Source organism: Symphalangus syndactylus, chromosome 14 (assembly GCF_028878055.3).
Source record: "Symphalangus syndactylus isolate Jambi chromosome 14, NHGRI_mSymSyn1-v2.1_pri, whole genome shotgun sequence".
NCBI lineage: Eukaryota > Metazoa > Chordata > Mammalia > Primates > Hylobatidae > Symphalangus > Symphalangus syndactylus.
The window spans coordinates 11266305-11285732 of record NC_072436.2 but is presented as its reverse complement, the minus strand read 5'-3'; the positions used below and the strand labels follow the sequence as shown (position 1 = coordinate 11285732).

The 19428-nt window shown below is 54.9% G+C and overlaps 1 protein-coding gene across 1 annotated transcript; it reads left to right on the top strand.

Annotated features, from left to right (window-relative positions):
• The first annotated feature begins 427 nt into the window (after nucleotides 1-427).
• SLC16A5 (solute carrier family 16 member 5) lies at nucleotides 428-16495 on the top strand. The gene is made up of 6 exons (XM_055241162.2): nucleotides 428-473; nucleotides 4254-4500; nucleotides 8681-8824; nucleotides 10646-11455; nucleotides 14302-14516; nucleotides 16226-16495. The coding sequence occupies exons 2-6, from the start codon at nucleotides 4302-4304 to the stop codon at nucleotides 16442-16444; spliced, it is 1587 nt and encodes a 528-aa protein (XP_055097137.1). The 5' UTR covers nucleotides 428-473; nucleotides 4254-4301; the 3' UTR covers nucleotides 16445-16495.
• The last annotated feature ends 2933 nt before the right edge of the window (nucleotides 16496-19428 follow it).

The window sequence follows — 19428 nt, the reverse complement described above, 5'->3', positions numbered from 1 at the left end:
GGCAGGGAAACGATTCCCAGGCCCTAGTGAGGCCCCTGTTATCAGATGAGGCACCCTGTAAACATAGGCTGGGCTTGTGTGAGATGGGAGAAAGACCAGAAGTATCATCTAAACTTCTCCCTGCCCACACATCCAGCTTCATGGCACTGGGCTATGAAGCTGGTCTCATTGGGCCTAGGGGTCCTTGAGAGCTGAGCTTGGCAGCCCCTGGGGCCCAACCTCACCCCTAGTCCCAGCAAGTGAGAGCGAAGCATCTTGCCCTGTCTACCTCCTTGCCCAAAGCACACACCAGGCAGTGACCATGACTCATGGTTCCCAGTACAAAGAAAAGAGCACTTCCCTGCCGGGGCAGAGGCCAAGCCAGAGCCCTGGCCCCACCACCTCTCTGCCCTGCTTGAGTCTGGAATGGACCTCCCTGCCTGGAAGCTGCATTGCCCTTGGTCCTGGGCCTGCCTTCCCCCTGGGGAACACAGGTGGGTCACATTCATCTCCTCTTTTGTGCTCAGAGGCTGGGTGGGGGTTCATGAACAGGTTCTTGCTCATAGTGTGGAAGGGGGTAGCAGGGTGGGGGTGACAATAAAGAAGGGGGTGATCCACTCCAGTGTGGTGTGAAGACCACTATTAAGGTGAGAAAACAGGTCGGGTGCGGAGGCTCAGGCCTGTAATCCCAGCACTTTGGGAGGCTGAAGCAGGCGGATCACTTGAGATCAGGAGTTCGAGACTATCTGGCCGACATGTGAAACCCCATCTCTACTAAAAATACAAAAATTAGCCAGGCATAGTGGCGTGTGCCTATAATCCCAGCTACTTCGGAGGCTGGGGCAGGAGAATTGCTTGAACCCGGGAGGCAGAGATTGCAGTGAGCTAAGATTGTACCACTGCACTCCAGCCTGGGAGACAGAGCGAGACTCCATCTCAGAAAAAAAAAAAAAAAGGCGAGAAAACAGGAAGGAGGTGCAGCCCAGCCTGGGATGGGAGTCAGGTTAGCTCCCAGGGATGCTGCTAGGGCTGAATCTTCTTTTAAGACTACTCAGGAGCGGTAGTAAGAAGGAGGGAAAGAGTAGAACAAGGAGTTCGATCTGTACCTGCCTGTGAACAATTAACTGAAATTACTCACTACCTTTGCACCAGCCTAAGGGCTGAATTTTTTCTTTTTTCTTTTTTTTTTTTTTTTGAGACAGTCTCACCGTCACCCAGGCTGGAGTGCAGTGACGTGATCTCGGCTCACTGCAAACTCCGCCTCCTGGGTTCAAGCGATTCTCCTGCCTCAGCCTAGTTTTTTATTTGTAGTAGAGACGGGGTTTCACCATGTTGGCCGGGCTAGTCTCGAACTCCTGACCTCGTGATCCACCTGCCTCAGTCTCCCAAAGTGCTGGGATTACAGGCGTGAGCCACCGCACCCCGCCTGGCAGCAGGGCTTCTAGTGTGCAAAGGTGCATAAGGGTTCCTGGGCTCGGATTGGCTTGGGGCCTGGAGAGAGATGTTCAGGAACAGTCAGCTCCACTGAATGGTTCTGGATGGAAGGTGGGATCCAGAGTGAAGGTCACAGGAGCCTGGGCAAAGTCCCCAAAAACACTGCCCCAAAAAGTGGATGCTGAGAAGAGCTCTTATCAAAGAGACTTCATAGACTTCTTCCCGGCAGAGCAAGGAGGGACCAGAGCCAGGCAGTGGGGAGAGGGAGCAGGGCTGGGGTCCAGCCTCCAGGCGTCCCAAATGCCACCAGGGCCTCGGGGCTTGGGAGTGCCAGGGCTGGGTGGCAGGGAACAGGGAAAGGCAGGAGGAAGCCAGGAAGGCTGTGGCCTTTCCGGGAGGAAGAGGTGAGAGTGTCAAGTGGGAGAGCGGAAGAGCTGGGGAGGAGAGGCGAGCTATGGAGCAGGGCTGGAACCTTGACATCGGGGCCACACAGAGGATCAGGTGGCGCCTGTGGCCTTTCCGTTTGCTGAGGGAACAGAAATCCTAGGAGAGGCGAGGGCTAGATTGCCGGAGAAGCCCCATCTGCGAGATTGCCTGTCCTGGAGCTGGGCCAGGAGGAGGGCCAGCCTGGGAGGATTGCTAGCCAGAGGTCGCACGCAGAGGGCAGGAGGGCAGGCAGTGCTCTGCCCTACACATGGGTCACACACCCTCACACCCTGAGGCTGCAATGAATGGGACGGTCACCTTGGTGGGGCTCCCAGGGTCCTCTGGGAGGGCGGAGGATTGGAGACAGCAAAGGAGGCAGTTCAGGGTGGAGCTGGCGTAGGTGCTGCTTTAAAACTCCTAGGCCTGGGGGGAAGCAGTGGGGTGCTGGGCTTGGCAGGAAGAGGGGGTTTCATATTTCTGGTAGTTAGTTGTGAGTTTCCCTGGAGCTTCCCAGGACCTGGGCGTGAAAGGGAGGGAGGCTGTGGGAACAGCAGCTCAGGATGCGTGGGCTTCACTGAGGTGGAGGCTGCTCCCTTGCGGTGCCTGCTGCAGCCTAGAGCCCCCAGGCGGTGAGGTCTGAGAGTTTGGGGGCCAGGGCACAGGAGGCAGGACAGAGGGGGTTGAAAAACAGGTCCAGACTTGGGGAGGGGACCTTGGGACTTTGGAGGCCTGGTTATGGCAGCTTCAGTGATGAGGGGAGTGGCCTGGGTGGTGTTGAACTAAGATAGGACTGGCTGCACCTTGCTGAGCCAAAGATGTGAGGTGTGTGTGTGTGTGTGCACGTGTGTACACGCACATGTGCATGTCTGCACTGTGTGTTTGTGTTTGTCCGTATGTCTGTGTAGCATGTGTGACTCTGGGCATGTCTGCATGCGTGTACATGTGCGTGTGTCTCTCTGTGTTTGTGTGTAACTGTGTGCGTGTCTGCTAGTGTGTCTTGTGTACCTGCTTGTATGCCTCTGTGTGTGAGTTTGTATGTTTGCATTGTGTGTGACGGTACATATCTCTGTGTTTGTGTGAGTACGCATCTGTGTAGTATGTGTCTGTCAGTGTCTTCGTGTCTCTGGACTTTTTTGAGTGTCTATTTTGTGTGTCTTTTTCTTTTTTTTCGAGATGGAGTCTTGCTATGTCACTAGGCTGGAGTGCAGTGGCGTGATCTCGGCTCACTGCAACCTCTGCCTCCTGGGTTCAAGCGATTTTCCTGCCTCAGCCTCCCGAGTAGCTGGAATTTTTGTATTTTCAGTAGAGACGGGGTTTCACCACGTTGGCCAGGATGGTCTCGATCTTCTGACCTCGTGATCTGCCTGCCTCAGCCTCCCAAAGTGCTGGGATTACAGGCGTGAGCCACCGTGCCCGGCCAAGTTTGTGTCTTTATATGAGTTTGTGTGCCTGTGTGGTCTTTGTGTAGGTCAGTTGATCTCTGTGTGTGTGACTATCTGAGTGTGTGTCTCTGTGTGTGTGACTATCTGAGTGTGTGTCTCTGTGTGTGTGCGTGTGTCTGTATGTTTCTGTGCTTGTCTGTGTGAGTGTGCGCTGTGACTGTGTTCGTGTGTGACTGGGTATGTGTCTGTGTCTGTGTGCCACTGCGTGTGTGTGTGTGTGTGTGTGTGTATTATTCAGTGTGATTGCAGAATTTGAGTCTTGGCCTTGAGCTCTGTTTGAAAGGAGTGTTGCAGGGTGACTGCAAAGGGGCCGATGGGAAAGGCCTGGGGGTGTGGGGGTGGATGAGGCCCATGCCTTCTCCAAAGCTGCTGCTTGGGTGCTTGTTAAACTCTTTTGTGTATGCTCCGTGGCTGCGCCCAGCACCGGCCTGCTCACTCGGGCCTTCACAACAGCGCTGGTAGTAACTTTGCCGCTTCTGAGGCATTGCGAAAGTCTGTGTTCCTATGCAGGAACCCTGGGCAGGAGTGTCTGAAATGTATACTTGTGTGCATTTGGGGGGCGTTGGGACCACACTGACCCCAGAGGTCTGCTGCATTCTACAGGCAGTGACTGAGTGGGCTAGGAGGTCCCCCTGCTGACTTCTAAGTGATGTAACAATTAGAAACAATTGTACCCCATTGCCTGGTGCCACCTGCCCTGCCCCGTCCTGTCCCTCCTATTCCCTCCTGTCCCTCCTGTCCCTCCTGTCCTTCCTGCCACCTCCTGCCAGGCTGGCTCTGGGAAGTGGGTGAAAGGAGATGCCAAGGCCAACGCGTGGGCCTCTGGCCACCTCCCAGGGGCGGTGCCCCTCTGTGACACCTGGTACTTGGGTGTGAGGAAGGGATGGCTTAGCTGCCCAGAGAAGGTGGCAGGTGGGCCAGGAGAGACGGAGAGCCTGCTGACCACCAGGCTCCATTCTGTCCCCTCCCCAGGCAGCAGCCACATTGGCAGTGAGGCCGTGGCAGCGTCGGCAGCAGAGGATGCCCCAGGCCCTGGAGCACGCAGATGGCAGCTGGGCCTGGGTGGTGCTGCTGGCCACCATGGTGACCCAGGGCCTCACCCTGGGCTTCCCCACGTGTATCGGCATCTTCTTCACTGAACTGCAATGGGAGTTCCAGGCCAGCAACAGCGAGACCTCTTGGTTCCCCTCCATCCTCACGGCTGTGCTCCACATGGCAGGTGAGCGGCCTGGGGAGGGGCCCATGAGAATGGCCCGGGGCTTGCAGGGAAGCCACAACCTCCCTGGCCTTCTGATTCCCTCTGAGGCCACAGGCTTTGCCTCCTGGGTGAATTCCTAAGGTTTCACTGGATTTTACCGGGGGCCCCTGGCTGGAATCCAGCTGGACTGGGCTGGAGCCGGGGAGAGAGTGGGGAGGTGCCCGAGTTGCAAAGCCAGGCAGAGCCTTGTGTCCTTTCTGTGGGATCCACTCAGACACAGGCGTAGGTGTGCTGGGGCGCTCAGTGCCAGGCTGGGAAGAGCGCTGGGGCCAGCCCACCAAGACTCTCCTGCTTTCCAGCTGGCCGGTCTCTCTGAACCTCGGTTGCTTCCTCTGCAATCTGAGGGTAATGCCCGGTATCCTGCCCAGCTCCCACATGGAATAGCAGGGAAGACCACTGTCTTCCCTGGAGGTGCTGGGAGCTGGGAAATGTATGCGGCTGTGAATTATTAATATTTTGGAGACCCTCACTGGGGCAGGGAGTGGCTTCAGGATAGGAAAGGGGACGCAAGGAAGACACCAGGAATGGCCGGGCGCGATGGCTCACGCCTGTAATCCCAGCACTTTGGGAGGCCGAGGCGGGCAGATCACCTGAGGTCAGGAGTTTGAGACCAGCCTGACCAACATGGAGAAACCCTGTCTCTACTAAAAATACAAAATTAGCCGGGCGTGGTGGCAGGTGCCTGTAATACCAGCTACTCGGGAGGCTGAGGCAAGAGAATCTCTTGAACCCGGGAGGCAGAGGTTGTGGTGAGCCGAGATCATGCCATTGCACTCCAGCCTGGGCCAACAAGAGTGAAACTGTCTCAAAAAAAAAAAAAAAAAAAAAGACACCAGGAACAAGAGGGGGACAAGGAAGGAGCCCCAGCTTTCCCGGGACTCCCTGCAGACAGGAGGTTGCTAAGTGGGTGTGAGGGAGGAAGGCAGCCCCTGTCTGCCCCTTCTCCTGGCTCTGCCACCATAGGGCCTCAGAGGCCCCTGTTCCTGGCTGGCTTTTCCAGGAGTGTGACTGCCTCACCCTGACCCCAGCGTTGAGAGCAGGGCAGAGGGAGGGTTCTCCGCAGTAGCCCCGGACACAGGGACCTGCCCTTGGCTCCTGGGAGCTCTCCAGGGAGACTGCGTAGACCCTGGCCTCGGAGGGGCCCGGTGGACAGGAGCCCGAGCTGACGGCCCACAGGCCTCTGCAGGCGTGTGTCTGCTGGCCGCAGCTGCCCATCTCCCCGGCTACCTCCTGGCTACTCCCTCCACTGGCCACCATCAGCCTGCCTATTATTCCAGGTCCTGCCCTCAAACTGGGAGGGAGGTCAGGCTGGGAGAAAGCACCACCCTCCTGGGTGAGCTCTGAATGTGCCATATGGCCTCTGGCCTGCAGCGTTGGGGCAGGGAGTGGGAATCCCAGAGGGCTTCTTCTCACACAGGCAGAGCAGGGTTCCTGGGCCAGGGGCTAGGAACCGGGCACCCGGTGGGGAACCTACTCCCCAGCCGACTCGGGGTTCACCACCCCCAGCAGGCATCTCAGCATCTCCATCAGCATGGGATTCCTGGCTGGCCATCTCTCTCATGTACACATACGCGTGTATGAGCCTGTGCTCATTCAGAGTACTGTAGACATTTTATTTTATTTATGTTTATTTATTTATTTGCTTATTTCACCTGGGCTGGAGCACAGTGCATGATCACAGCTTATTGCAGCCTTGACCTCTCAAGCTCAAGCGATCCTCCCACCTCAGCCTCCCGAGTAGCTGGGACCACAGGTGTGCACCACCATACCCAGCTAATTTTTTTTTTTTTTTGAAATGGAGTCTTGCGCTCTTGCCCAGGCTGGAGTGCAGTGGCACAATCTCGGCTCACTGCAACGTCTGCCTCCCAGGTTCAAGTGATTCTCCTGACTCAGCCTCCTGAGTAGCTGGGACTACAGGTGCGCACCACCATGCCTGGCTAATTTTTTGTATTTTTAGTAAAGACAGGGTTTCACTGTGTTAGCCAGGATGGTCTGGATCTCCTGACCTCATGATCCGCCGGCCGTGGCCTCCCAAAGTGCTGGGATTACAGGTGTGAGCCACTGCGCCCAGCCCATACCCAGCTAATTTTTTTACTTTTTGTAGAGACAGGGTCTCACTATGTTGCTCAGGCTGGTCTCAAACTCCTGGGCTCAAGTGATCTACCTGCCTGGGCCTCTCAAAGTGCTAGGATTACAGACATGAGCCATGGCACCTGACCACAGTATTGTAGAAACTTTAAACACAATGAATCATGGATACTTTCACTGATCCTTTCAAGTGCCCCTGCCCCTACCTACGCCTTTTAGAGGTAAGGAAAGCAAGCAGGCATAAAACACAAGACCTGCCCAAGGCTGAAGAGCAAGTTCACGGCAGAGGAAACACCCTGCGTCCCGCCCGGCCACACCACCCTCAGCTATGCAGCTGGCCTGCAGCCCCATCCCCGCCCCCAACCCTATGACTCTGGGCTTTCCCCAATGTCACCTTCCCTAAGTCAGGCCAGAGTCTCTGGCGTGAGGAAGATCTGTGGGTCAGTCCTCTCCAGAGCCACCTCCCCCTCTACAGGGGCAGAGACGCCAGGCCACCAGCCTCTGCTTAATTATGCTGAGGACGGGCTGCTCACTTAGTCTGTCACTTTCTTTTTTTTTTTTTTCTGAGACGGAGTCTCCCTCTGTTGCCCAGGCTGGAGTGTAATGGCACGATCTCGGCTTACTGCAACCTCCACCTCCCGGGTTCAAGCGATTCTCCTGCCTCAGCCTCCTTAGTAGCTGGGATTACAGGCATGCACCACCACCCGGCTAATTTTTGTATTTTTAGTAGAGACGGGGTTTCACCATGTTAGCCAGGCTGGTATCCAACTCCTGACTTCAGGCGATCCACCTGCCTCAGCCTCCCAAAGTGCTGGGTTTACAGGCGTGAGCCACCACACACGGCCACTCCATCACTTTTTTTTTTTTTGAGATGTAGTTTCACTCTGTCACCCAGGATGGAGCGCACCAGGTTCTGCCTCCCGGGTTCAAGCAATTCTCCTGCCTCAGCCACCCAAGTAGCTGGGATTACAGGCATGCACCACCATGCCTGGCTAATTTTTGTATTTTTAGTAGAGATGGGGTTTCACCATGTTGGCCAGGCTGGTCTCGAACTCCTGACCTTAAGTGATCCACCCACCTCGGCCTCCCAAAGTACTGGGATTACAGGCGTGAGCCACCGCACCCGGTGGCTACTTTGTCACTTTTATACTCACACTGGCTCACACCACACATCCCCTCTCCACTGCAGACACACACAAGCACCTCATGTGCACACACTTCCCTGTCCCTTTAGTTGCACTCTCGGAGAGTAAGTTAAAGAAGCTCCACATGTGCTTGGGTGAATGGGGCCCCTGTGAGGTGCCAAGGAGCAGTCTGCAGCTCTTTTCTATTTTTTGGGGGTGTGGATTGGTGAGAAAGCATCTGAGAACCAGGCAAGGAACAGGCCCCTCTCTACACGGAGCCAAACCTCTAGGTGCAGACTTTGGTGGTGCTGGAGGTGGTGCAGGAGGGGAGAACGTACCCTGCCTGATTTTCTGCAGAACACTCTAGAGGCCAGTGCAAGGAGGCCCAGAGGGGCCCAGGGTTCCCCTCAGCTGTAGGGCTGGGAAGGTGGTGGGAGGGTGGGAGGGATCTAGCCAGTCTTCCTGAGGATGTTAGGGTGGGGGTGGGGCAGGTAAAACAGGATCTGAAGGTGCACACTGTAGTCTAGATGCTCTGGAACACTGTCCCGACTCCTCCCACCAACAGACCCCCAGCAAAGTGGGGGAGGTAAACTCATGAACCAATCCTGTTTCACCCGGATAGAATGAGCAGCCTCAGGTCCGTGCAGTGCAGGGTCTTGCTCCACCTTTCTGGGAATCCTCATCAGGGTCAAACATCGCCCAGTCTGAATCCTTACTTTGTAGGGGAAAAAACTGAGGCACAGAGAGGGATCAGGCTTTGCTCAGGCCACATGGCCAGTCCATGGCAGGTGGGTATCAGAATCCAGGCCTGCTCGTGCCCTTGAAACCACCTGGCTAGTTCCAGCTGGAACTGCCCTCTCCCAGCCACTCTCCTCCTCTCCCACCACCTCCTCATTCAGCTGCTACCTGCTGGCTGTCTTCTCCCACAGGGCCCCTGTGCAGCATCCTGGTGGGACGCTTCGGCTGCCGAGTGACCGTGATGCTGGGGGGTGTGCTGGCCAGCCTGGGCATGGTGGCCAGCTCCTTCTCTCGCAACCTCAGCCAGCTCTACTTCACAGCAGGATTCATCACAGGTGACTATCACTTCATCTCCAGAATTTATAGGCACCTGCTAGAAAGTGCCAGGCACAAGTGGACAGGGCAGGCAGGCCTCTTAATCTTCTGGAACTGCTGGCTGGGTGCGGTGGCTCACACCTGTTATCCCAGCACTTTGGGAGGCTGAGGCGGGCAGATCACCTGAGGTCAGGGGTTTGAGACCAGCCCGGCCAACGTGGTGAAATCCTGTCTCTACTAAAAAAAAATACAAAAATTAGCCAGGCTTGGTGGCGGGCCCCTGTAGTCCCAGCTACTCGAGGCTGAGGCAAGAGAATCGCTTGAACCTGGGAAGTGGAGGTTGCAGTGAGCCAAGATCGCACCACTGCACTCCGGCCTGGGCAACAGAGCAAGACCCCATCTCAAAAAGACAAAAAACAAAGTGCTGGGATTACAGTTGTGAGCCCACCATGCCCAGCCCTTCCACGGCATTTTGTTTTAAGGGGACTGGAGGAACAGACTGTACCCGTAAGTGGTTATGAGGTCTAGAGAGGTTTTTTTTTTTTAATGGGAGACATAACGAAGGAGAAGGATCTAGGAAAGAAGAGAAAAAGGATGATGCAGGAGAGAGGGGACTTGCTAGAGGGGTGCCTCTGAGTGGAGAGGATGCAGGGCAGGAGGGAGGGACAGCCACTGGGGGAATGGGCAAGCCATTGTCACTGGCTGGCAGGCACATAGGCAGCTGAGCATGAGGATGGGGAGGGGGTGTTGGGGTGCACAGAGGAAGACACCCGGTAGTCACCTAGCAGGGCAGGCAAGGCATGACTGAGGGAGCTGTAGTGGCGTCACAGGCAGCCTGAGGGCCCGCCTGAGACCATGGTCACACATGATTGAGAACTTTCTCTCCAGCATGCTCCGGTGTGCAGGTGCAGACGCTGAGTGGGTGGGGAGCTGGGAAGGCCCCTCTGGAGAGGTGGCGTCTGAACTGGGAGGAGAGTGGAAAGTCTGGAGGAAGCAGATTCCAAGCAGAAGGAACAGCAGCTACAAATAACCCGAGGTAGGGGCAGCTTCATGTCCAGAGGCAGAGAAAGAAGCTCCTGTGGCTTGATCGTAGTGAGTGACAGGGAGCAGCCTCAGATGGCATCTGAGAGGTGGGCTGGAGCCAGACCACAGAGAGCCTTCCTGGGCATTGTGGAGACTGTGGATTTTTTGTCAAGTGTGATGGGAAGTCTTTGGAAGGTGTTAAGCCAAGAGAGACTTATTCCAATTTGGGGTTTGTTTGTTTGTTTTTCAGACAGAGTCTTGCTCTGTTGCCCAGGCTGGAGTGCAGTGGCACAATCTCAGCTCACTGCAACCTCCACAATCTTAGCTCACTGCAACCTCCACTTCCCGGGTTCAAGTGATTCTCCTGACTCAGCCTCCTAAGTAGCTATTACAGACTTCAGGCGCCTGCCACTAAGCCTGGCTAATTTTTTGTATTTTTAGTAGAGATGGGGTTTCACCATGTTGGTCTCGAACTCCTGACCTCAAGTGATCCGCCAACCTTGGCCTCCCAAAGTGCTGGGATTACAGGCATGAGCCACCACACCCGGCCCAATTTGGGTTCTTGAAAGATAACTCTCATGCTACACCTAGGGGAACGGGGATGCCCTGGCAGCCTTGGGAGGGCAGATCTGGGGTGGGGTGCTTACAGGGAGGTGGTGAGGCCAGCTTATTCCATTGTCAGTCCCCGGGGACTTGGAGCTGGGTATGGACTAGAACCAGAGGAGGGCAGGTGTGTGAAATGACCCCTGACCCCACCCGCGGGTGCAGGTGGAAGGCCCCAGTGCGCCTCCAGGCTGGTTTCCCCTCTTGCCCCGCAGGCCTGGGCATGTGCTTCAGCTTCCAGTCAAGCATCACGGTGCTGGGCTTCTACTTTGTGCGCCGGCGGGTGCTGGCCAACGCGCTGGCCTCCGTGGGCGTCTCCCTGGGCATCACGCTCTGGCCGCTGCTCTCCCGCTACCTTCTGGAGGACCTGGGCTGGAGGGGTACCTTCCTAGTCTTCGGCGGGGTCCTTCTCCACTGCTGCATCTGCGGGGCCGTCATGAGGCCTGTGGCCACCAGTGTGGCCCCTGAGACCGAAGAATGTCCCCCGCCATCTCCCGAGACACCTGCACTTGGCTGCCTGGCCGCATGCGGCCGGACCATCCAGCGCCACCTGGCCTTCGACATCCTGCGGCACAACACAGGCTACTGTGTGTACATACTGGGTGTGATGTGGGCCTTCCTGGGCTTCCCACTGCCACAAGTCTTCCTGGTGCCATATGCCATGTGGCACAACGTGGACGAGCAGCAGGCAGCCCTCCTCATCTCCATCATCGGCTTCAGCAACATCTTCCTGAGGCCCCTAGCCGGGCTGATGGCAGGACGGCCGGCCTTTGCTAGCCACCGCAAGTACCTGTTCAGCCTGGCATTCCTGCTCAATGGGCTCACTAACCTGGTGTGTGCAGCATCAGGTGACTTCTGGGTGCTCGTGGGCTACTGCCTGGCGTACAGCGTGTCCATGAGCGGCATCGGCGCCCTCATCTTCCAGGTTCTCATGGACATCGTCCCCATGGATCAGTTCCCCAGAGCCCTGGGACTCTTCACTGTCCTGGACGGCCTTGCTTTCCTCATCTCCCCACCACTGGCCGGTGAGGAGCTGGGAGGGAGGGCAGCCAGATAGTGTGGTAAAAGGGGAACAGTTTAGACATATCTGGGCCAAGTCCAGCATCTCCAGAGGTTTGTGCTACAGCTGGTTTCCCACCTGGCACTCAGTGTATGAACAGTTAAAAGCATGGGTTTGGCCGGACGCGGTGGCTCACGCCTGTAATCCCAGCACTTTGGGAGGCCGGGGCGGGTGGATCACGAGGTCAGGAGATCGAGACCATCCTGGCCACATGGTGAAACCCCGTCTCTACTAAAAATACAAAAAATCAGTTGGGCGTGGTGGCGGGCACCTGTAAGTCCCAGCTACTCAGGAGGCTGATACCGGAGAATCGTTTGAACCCGGGAGGCAGAGGTTGCAGTGAGCTGAGATCACCCACTGCACTCCAGCCTGGGCGACAGAGTGAGACTCCATCTGAAAAAAAAAAAAAAAAAAAAAAAAAAAAGCATGGGTTTGTGTGCCAAACCTCAGTCCTCCATCATCCTCCCTATACCTCCTTTTTCCTTTTTATTGAGACAAGGTCTTGCTCTGTCACCCAGGCTGGAGTGCAGTGGTGCAGTCACAGCTCACTGCAGCCTCAACCTGCCAGACTCAAGCAATCTTCCCACCTCAGCCCCCCAAGTAGCTGGGACTGCAGGCACATGCCACCGCACCCAGCTAATTTTTATATTTTTTATAGAAATGGGGTTTCACCATGTTGCCCAGGCTGGTCTCAAACTCCTAGGCTCAAGTGATCTGTCTCCCTCAGCCTCCCAAAGTGCTGGGATTACAGGTGTGAGCCATCGCGCTTGGCCACCTCCTTTTTCCTATCAATAAAGTGGGGATAAATAGAATCTACCTCCAGGGAAAGAGCTTAGGAGAGAGTCTAGTGTGCAGTCAGCATCCTGCAGAGTTTCCTGTAATGATCATCCCAGTTCTCCTGCTTCCTGCCCGTGGGACCCGGGCAAGTCTTTTTCCTTTTTTGAGCCACAGTGCCATCTGCAAAATGCGGAAGAGAACACCTGCCCTAACCATTTATTCACCTCTGCCAGCCTCTGGGTGTGCATGGGGATCAAAAGGTCTCCATTCCCAGCCTGACCAACATGGTGAAATCCCATCTCTACTAAAAATACAAAAAATTAGCAGGGCGTGGTGGTGTACATCTATAATCCCAGGTACTTGGGAGGCTGAGGCAGGAGAATTGCTTAAACCCGGGAGGTGGAGGTTACAGTGAGCCAAGATCACACCACTGCACTCCAGCCTGGGCGACAGAGTGAAACTCCAACTCAAAAAAAAAAAAAAAGTCCCCTTCCTCTGGGGGATTACCTTCTAGAGCAGGAGTCAGGAGTGAAAACAAAGAGACACATCCGCAACCATAGTGGTGATTTATGATGCGAGGGAAACCGAATAGGGAGGTAGAGGTGCACATGAGAGGCAGCTGAGAGCGTGAGATTCTGAGCAAATGAAGGCAGGTTTGTAAAGCCCTTGGTACTGGGGAGCAGTCAGACAACACAAGGCGGCAGTTATTAGAGTAGATCCGGGAGGTTGCGTTCAGCCCAATGGGGACTCTGTCCAAGTGTGGCGTTGGAAGTCCCAGTTTCCAAGGGAATTCTTTTTTCTTTTTTTTTTTTTGAGGCAGAGTCTCTCTCTCTCTCATCCAGGCTGGAGTGCAATGGTGTGATCTCAGCTCACTACAACCTCTGCCTCCCAGGTTCAAGCAATTTTCCTGCCTCCGCCTCCCTAGTAGCTGGGATTACAGGCACTCGCCACCACGCCCGGCTAATTTTTTTTTTTGAGACAGAGTCTCACTCTGTCGCCAGGCTGGAGTGCAGTGGCGGGATCTCAGCTCACTGCAGCCTCTGCCTCCCGGGTTCAAGCAATCCTCCTGCCTCAGCCTCCCGAGTAGCTGGGACTACAGGTGCGTGCCACCACACTCGGCTAATTTTTGTATTTTTAGTTGAGATGGGGTTTCACCGTATTGGCCAGGCTGGTCTCGAACTCCTGACCTCGTGATCTGCCGGCCTTGGCCTCCCAGAGTGCTGGGATTACGGGCATGAGCCACCACTCCCTGCCTTAGTTTTTGTATTTTTAGTGGAGACAGGGTTTCACTATGTTGGCCAGGCTGGTCTCGAACTCCTGACCTTGTGATCCACCTGCCTCAGCCTCCCAAAGTGCTGGGGTTGCAGGTGTGAGCCACTGTGCCCATCCAAGGGAATTCTTTTTGTTTTTTTAATGGCGTCTCACTCTGCTGCCCAGACTGGAGTGCAGTGGTACGATCTTGGTTCACTGCCACCTCTGCCGTCCAGGTTCAAGTGATTCTCCTGCCTCAGCCTCTCAAGTAGCTGGGATTACAGGCACCTGCCCCCACGCCTGGCTAATTTTTGTAGTTTTAGTAGGAACGGGGTTTCACCATCTTGGCCAGGCTGGTCTTGAACTCCTGATCTCGTGGTCTACCCACCTCAGCCTCCCAAAGTGCTGGGATTACAGGCGTGAGCCACCGTGTCAGGCCCCAAGGGAATTATTTAAGCAAACAAGTGGGGAGAGCTCTTCAGAAGGAGGCATAGGTGAGACCTGGAGGGTCGGTGAGCACATATCACAGACTCCACTAGTTCCCTGCCACCACATGCCCTTAAGTTCTCTTGCAGCCTGTGGACGCTTCCTGCCCAGGCCAGAGGACGTTTAGTGTTTCTTCCCCTCCTTTCATTCAACAAGTATCTGTTGAGTGTCTACTGGGTGTCAGCCACAATTCCTAGTACAGCAGAGACAAAAATAAAATACCTGCTGTCAGGGAACACACAGTTTAGTTGAGGGGAGGCCTGGTAGCACTGGCCTAACTTGATCTCTGTTCCCCAGGGTTGCTCCTGGACGCCACCAACAACTTTAGCTATGTTTTCTACATGTCCAGCTTCTTCCTCATCTCAGCTGCCCTCTTCATGGGTGGCAGCTTCTACGCCCTGCAGAAGAAGGAGCAAGGCAAGCAGGCTGTCGCGGCGGATGCCCTGGAGCGGGATCTTTTCTTGGAAGCCAAAGACAGTTCTGGGAAGCAACGGTCCCCTGAGATCATGTATGTAACCAGCGTCTAAGACCCAGGGGTCACCTGTGTGACCAGTGTCTGAGTCCTGGGATCACTGAGTGAACACTGTCTTAGCCCAGCCCAGGAGGGGGACCTCCAGCTCCTTCACCAGGGGCTTGGGTGAAGAGCAGCCCAGGAAGCCTGGACCGTCCAGGCTCTGCAAGCTGGGACTCTGCCAGGAGCTGGGACTTTGGAGGCTGGCCTCTGAAGATGCCCTGAGAAACTCTTTTTTTTTTTTTTTTTTTTGAGGCAGAGTTTCGCTCTTGTTGCCCAGGCTGGAGGGCAGTGGCACTGTCTCAGCTCACTGCAACCTCTGCCTCCCAAGTTCAAGCGATTCTCCTGCCTCAGCCCCCCAAGTAGCTGGGATTACAGGCATGTGCCACCATACCCGGCTAATTTTGTCTTTTAGTAGAGACGGGGTTTCTCCATGTTGGTCAGGCTGGTCCCCAACTCCCGACCTCAGGTGATCCGCCCACCTCGGCCTCCCAAAGTGCTGGGATTACAGGTGTGAGCCACCGCGCCCAGCCAGAGGAACCCTTTTCTAACAACTAGTGGAATCCAGGAGCGGGCCCTCCGGACTTTTTTCCTTGGGTACCAGGGTACTCGGGGCCCAGGAAGCTGGGTCTGAGCCCTGCTCAGGTTTGTCCCGGTCGGCTCAGTGCAGCTGGCTGTGTGTTGCTGCTCCTACAGCTCAACGCACTGGACCTTCTCATCCAGCCTGGATGCCTCCATCATTTCTCTTTGTCTTTCTCTGGCCTCCAGACAGTTCTGAAGAGCTCACCTTCCTCCAGGTTCCTGCTGCCCTGCTCTTCCCAAGTGACCCAGCCCTCACCTGTAGGGCAACCAAGGCTGGTGGTGCAGCTGCCCCCACAAAAGTCACTGGGCCTCGCATTGATGATGAGAGGCAGTGCAAGGTCCAGGCTGAGGAGCTGGCTGGCCGGATAGTGACAGATTAAAGGTTGAGTGGCGCGCCCATCCTGGCGCCTGTGCGGAGAACGGGAGGGGGGCCCCTGGCTTGGATCCTAGAATTGGTGAAGTCTGAGGGCTCCCCCTGCAGTCTCAGCAGGACCTGCTCTATCTAGGAGCTTCCTCCTTCCTTTCCCCACCCTGTCTCCTTGGCGGGGAGGATTAGTGCCGGGTAGGGGGAGCCAGACATTTGACTGACGGGAGAGGAAGGCTTGCCAGGCAGCCCGAAGACTGTTGTGAAAATGGGGCTGCTTTTGCAAGAGAAGCTCTTTTACTCCCCATTCCTGTCCTCTCCGGAGGCCCCCCTTTTCCCTGCCGTGTTATTGGTGTCAACCCTGGGGTAAGTGGCTGGCTGGACTCACCCCTGCTCCCCGTACACCTGTGCCTGTGACCTGTGACCTGGAGGTCCGAGCTCCCCACACACACATTTTGCTGGTGCCTTTCCCTGAAGTCACCACCCAGGGGCTGGCTGTCATCAGCCCATTCTTGTCCCAGCAAGGTACTGAGGGAATGAGAAAACACAGTGTGTTTGAATTACACACAAAAATGTTCCCTGAAGCAGGTCATAAACTCTGGGAACTAATGAAGCTGAAACAGAGCTGGAGTCCTTTCCCCTCCCCCTTCCTTTCCTCCCCGCTCAGCAAGGGGTGTTCAGGTTCAGGCTGTTGTTTGTTGATTCAGGCTCAACCAGGCTCCGGCAAGAAAACCTTATCAGGAGATTTTATTTTCATAAACGAGTGCCAGTCTTCCCGCCAGCCATGTCCAGCTGGCGTCAATAAGCATCTTTGGGGATGTCCTGCCTCCTCCAGGACCAGCCATGAGTGCCTCTTATGGCCAAAGGCGGTACTACAGGCCAAGCAAAGGGCTCTGGGCTGGAATAGCCCCGAGTGTGTGTTTAACTCTGCCACTGTCTGCCATGTGACTTCGGGCAAATTGTTGACCACCTCTGAGCCTTGAAAAAGTAGGAGGTTACTTTGTTAGAGCAAAATAATAAAATTTAATTTTAAAAAAGAAAACATAGGAGGTTCGTTTGGATGAGCTGGTCTCTTCCAGTTGAAAAGTCTGACTCGGTGAGCATCCTGAAGACCCCATTTCCTTCTGGCTCCCCGCCCAGTCTTACACTTGGCTGCCGTCAATATCACATGCCCTGAAGGGAGAGTGCTTGCACGTACTTTGCCAAATCCTGTCTGCTCCATCGCAGGTGAATGGAAAAGGAGGGAGGTGGGGCTGGTAGATAGGTGCTTTTGGTGCTAGTATCCACCAGGTTTTGTGTGCATCCCATAATGAGCCCACTTCCTGAAAACATTTAAAGAAAAAAGGTATCAGCTGGAGATGGTAGTGCGCACATGTAATCCCAGCTACTCGGGAGGTTGAGGTGGGAGGATCACTTGAACCTGGGAGTTTGAAGCCAGCCTGGGCAACACAGCAAGACCCTGTCTCTTAAAAAAAAAAAAAAAAAAAAAGGCCGGGTGCGGTGGCTCAAGCCTGTAATCCCAGCACTTTGGGAGGCCGAGGCGGGCGGATCACGAGGTCAGGAGATCGAGACCATCCTGGCTAACAGTGAAACCCCATCTCTACTAAAAATACAAAAAATTAGCCGGACGTGTTGGCGGGCGCCTGTAGTCCCAGCTACTCGGGAGGCTGAGGCAGGAGAATGGCATGAACCCGGGAGGCGGAGCTTGCAGTGAGCCGAGATCGCGCCATTGCACTCCCGCCTGGGAGACAGAGCAAGACTCCGTCTCAAAAAAAAAAAAAAAAAAAAAAAAAAGGCCGGGCGTGGTGGCTCATGCCTGCAATCCCAGCACTTTGACAGGGGCCGGTGGGTCACTAGAGGTCAGGAGTTCAAGACCAGCCTGGCCAACATGGCAAAACCCCATCTCTACTAAAAATACAAAAATGAGCCAGGCGGGGTAGCAGGCGCCTGTAATCCCAGCTACTTGGGAGGCCGAGGCAGGAAATTTGCTTGAACTGGAGAGGAAGAGGTTGTGGTGAGCTGGGATCATCATGCCACTGCACTCCAGCCTGGGTGACAGAATGAGACTCTGTCTCAAAAAACAAACAAACAAACACTTTGGGAGGTCAGAGCAGGAGGATCACTTGAGACCAGGACTTCAAGACCAGCCTGGGCAACATAGAGACCCCGTCTCTACAGAAAAATTAAGGAAAGGGAAAAAAAAAAAAAGCCAAGTGTGCTGGCTCATACCTGTAATCCCAACACTTTGGAAAGCCAAGATGGGAGAATCACTTGAGAGGCCACCCTGGGCCACATAAGGAGACCTCCGTCTCTACAAAAAATTTAAAAGTTAGCTGGACATGGTGGCACAGGCCTGTAGTCCAAGCCCTCAGGAGGCAGAGGTGGGAGGATCCCTTGAGCCAAGAAGTTCAAGGTTGCAGTGAGCTGTGATCACACCACTGCACTCCAGCCTGGGTGACAGAGACCTTGTCCCCCCCACCCCCCAAAAAAAAGGTATCAATGAATGTTCTGCATAAGAAACTTTCATGTCACCTGCTCCTAGGCAAGAATAACAATCATCTCTGGGCGGAATTCCTTCAATAAATATTTATTCAGTATTTACTGGGTGCCAGAGACTGGGCAGAGGTAAGACCTACCAAGGGCTGAGAATTCCATCCCAAGGAGGGCCCCTCCCTGAGGCCTTAAGGGAGAAGACTGGCCAGGTACGGTGGTTCAAGCCTGTAATCCCAGCACTTTGGGAGGCTGAGACAGGAGGATCACGAGGTCAAGATATCGAGACCATCCTGGCCAACATGGTGAAACCCTGTCTCTGCTAAAAATACAAAAATTAGGCCGGGCGCGGTGGCTCACGCCTGTAATCCCAGCACTTTGGGAGGCCAAGGCAGATGGATCACGATGTCAGGAGATCGAGACCATCCTGACTAACACGGTGAAACCTCGTCTTTATTAAAAATACAAAACATTAGCCGGGCGTTGTGGCGGGCGCCTGTAGTCCCAGCTACTCAGGAGGCTGAGGCAGGAGAATGGCGTGAACCTGGGAGGCGGAGCTTTCAGTGAGCCGAGATCGCGCCACTGCACTCCAACCTGGGTGACAGAGCGAGACACTGTCTCAGAAAAAAAAAAAAAAAAAAAATTCCAAAAATTAGCTGGGTGCAGTGGCGCGTGCCTGTAATCCCAGCTACTCGGGAGGCTGAGGCAGGAGAATCACTTGAATCCGGGAGGCGGAGGTTGTAGTGAGCCGAGATTGAACCACTGTACTCCAGCCTGGCGACAGAGCGAGACTCCATCTCAAAAAAAAAGAAAAAAAAAAGGGAGAAGTCCAATGAGGGAAGATGGGGTGGCTCATCTGATTCTGCAGTCCCCACCTAGCTGATTGCCTGCGAACCTCTAGAGAAGGTCTGGGGCAGTTCCTGGGCAGGGAGGGATGGAGCTTACTTCCATCCTCCCTGTTTCTGGGCTCCTATTTGCTGCTCTGTCCAGCAAGAGGCAGAGAAACCTCTTGGGCACTTCGGGGTAAGATGCACTTCCCAGGCTGCAGAGGCTCCCAACAGAAGCCAAAGGGCTTTGGTGAGGGTCCTGGGGCCTAGGCACCCAGACTAAGTTAGAACTCCTGCGTTGGAGGGTGTACATAGGGCAGGGGCTGACCACAAGGACCTGAAACCTCAGAGGTGAGGCCTGCTTCCAATGGGGCTGCAGCTGGCTGGAGTGTGACGGCCACTCTGCCTTCATCCAGGCCCAGGGCTTAAGATAATGGTCCTTGCCTTTGTCAACCTAAATAACAGAGAGGCTCTCTCAAAGAAAATGGTATCTATTTGGGCATAGGGCATTGCGTGGTAGTATCCATGCCATAGTAAACTATATGGGTATTCAGGGAGGTAAAGGAAGACAGGCTTTAAGGGAAAAAATAGGATTATATAATTGTTTTGAAATAATTATCCTTAGGTAGAAGGATTAATAACAAAGGTGA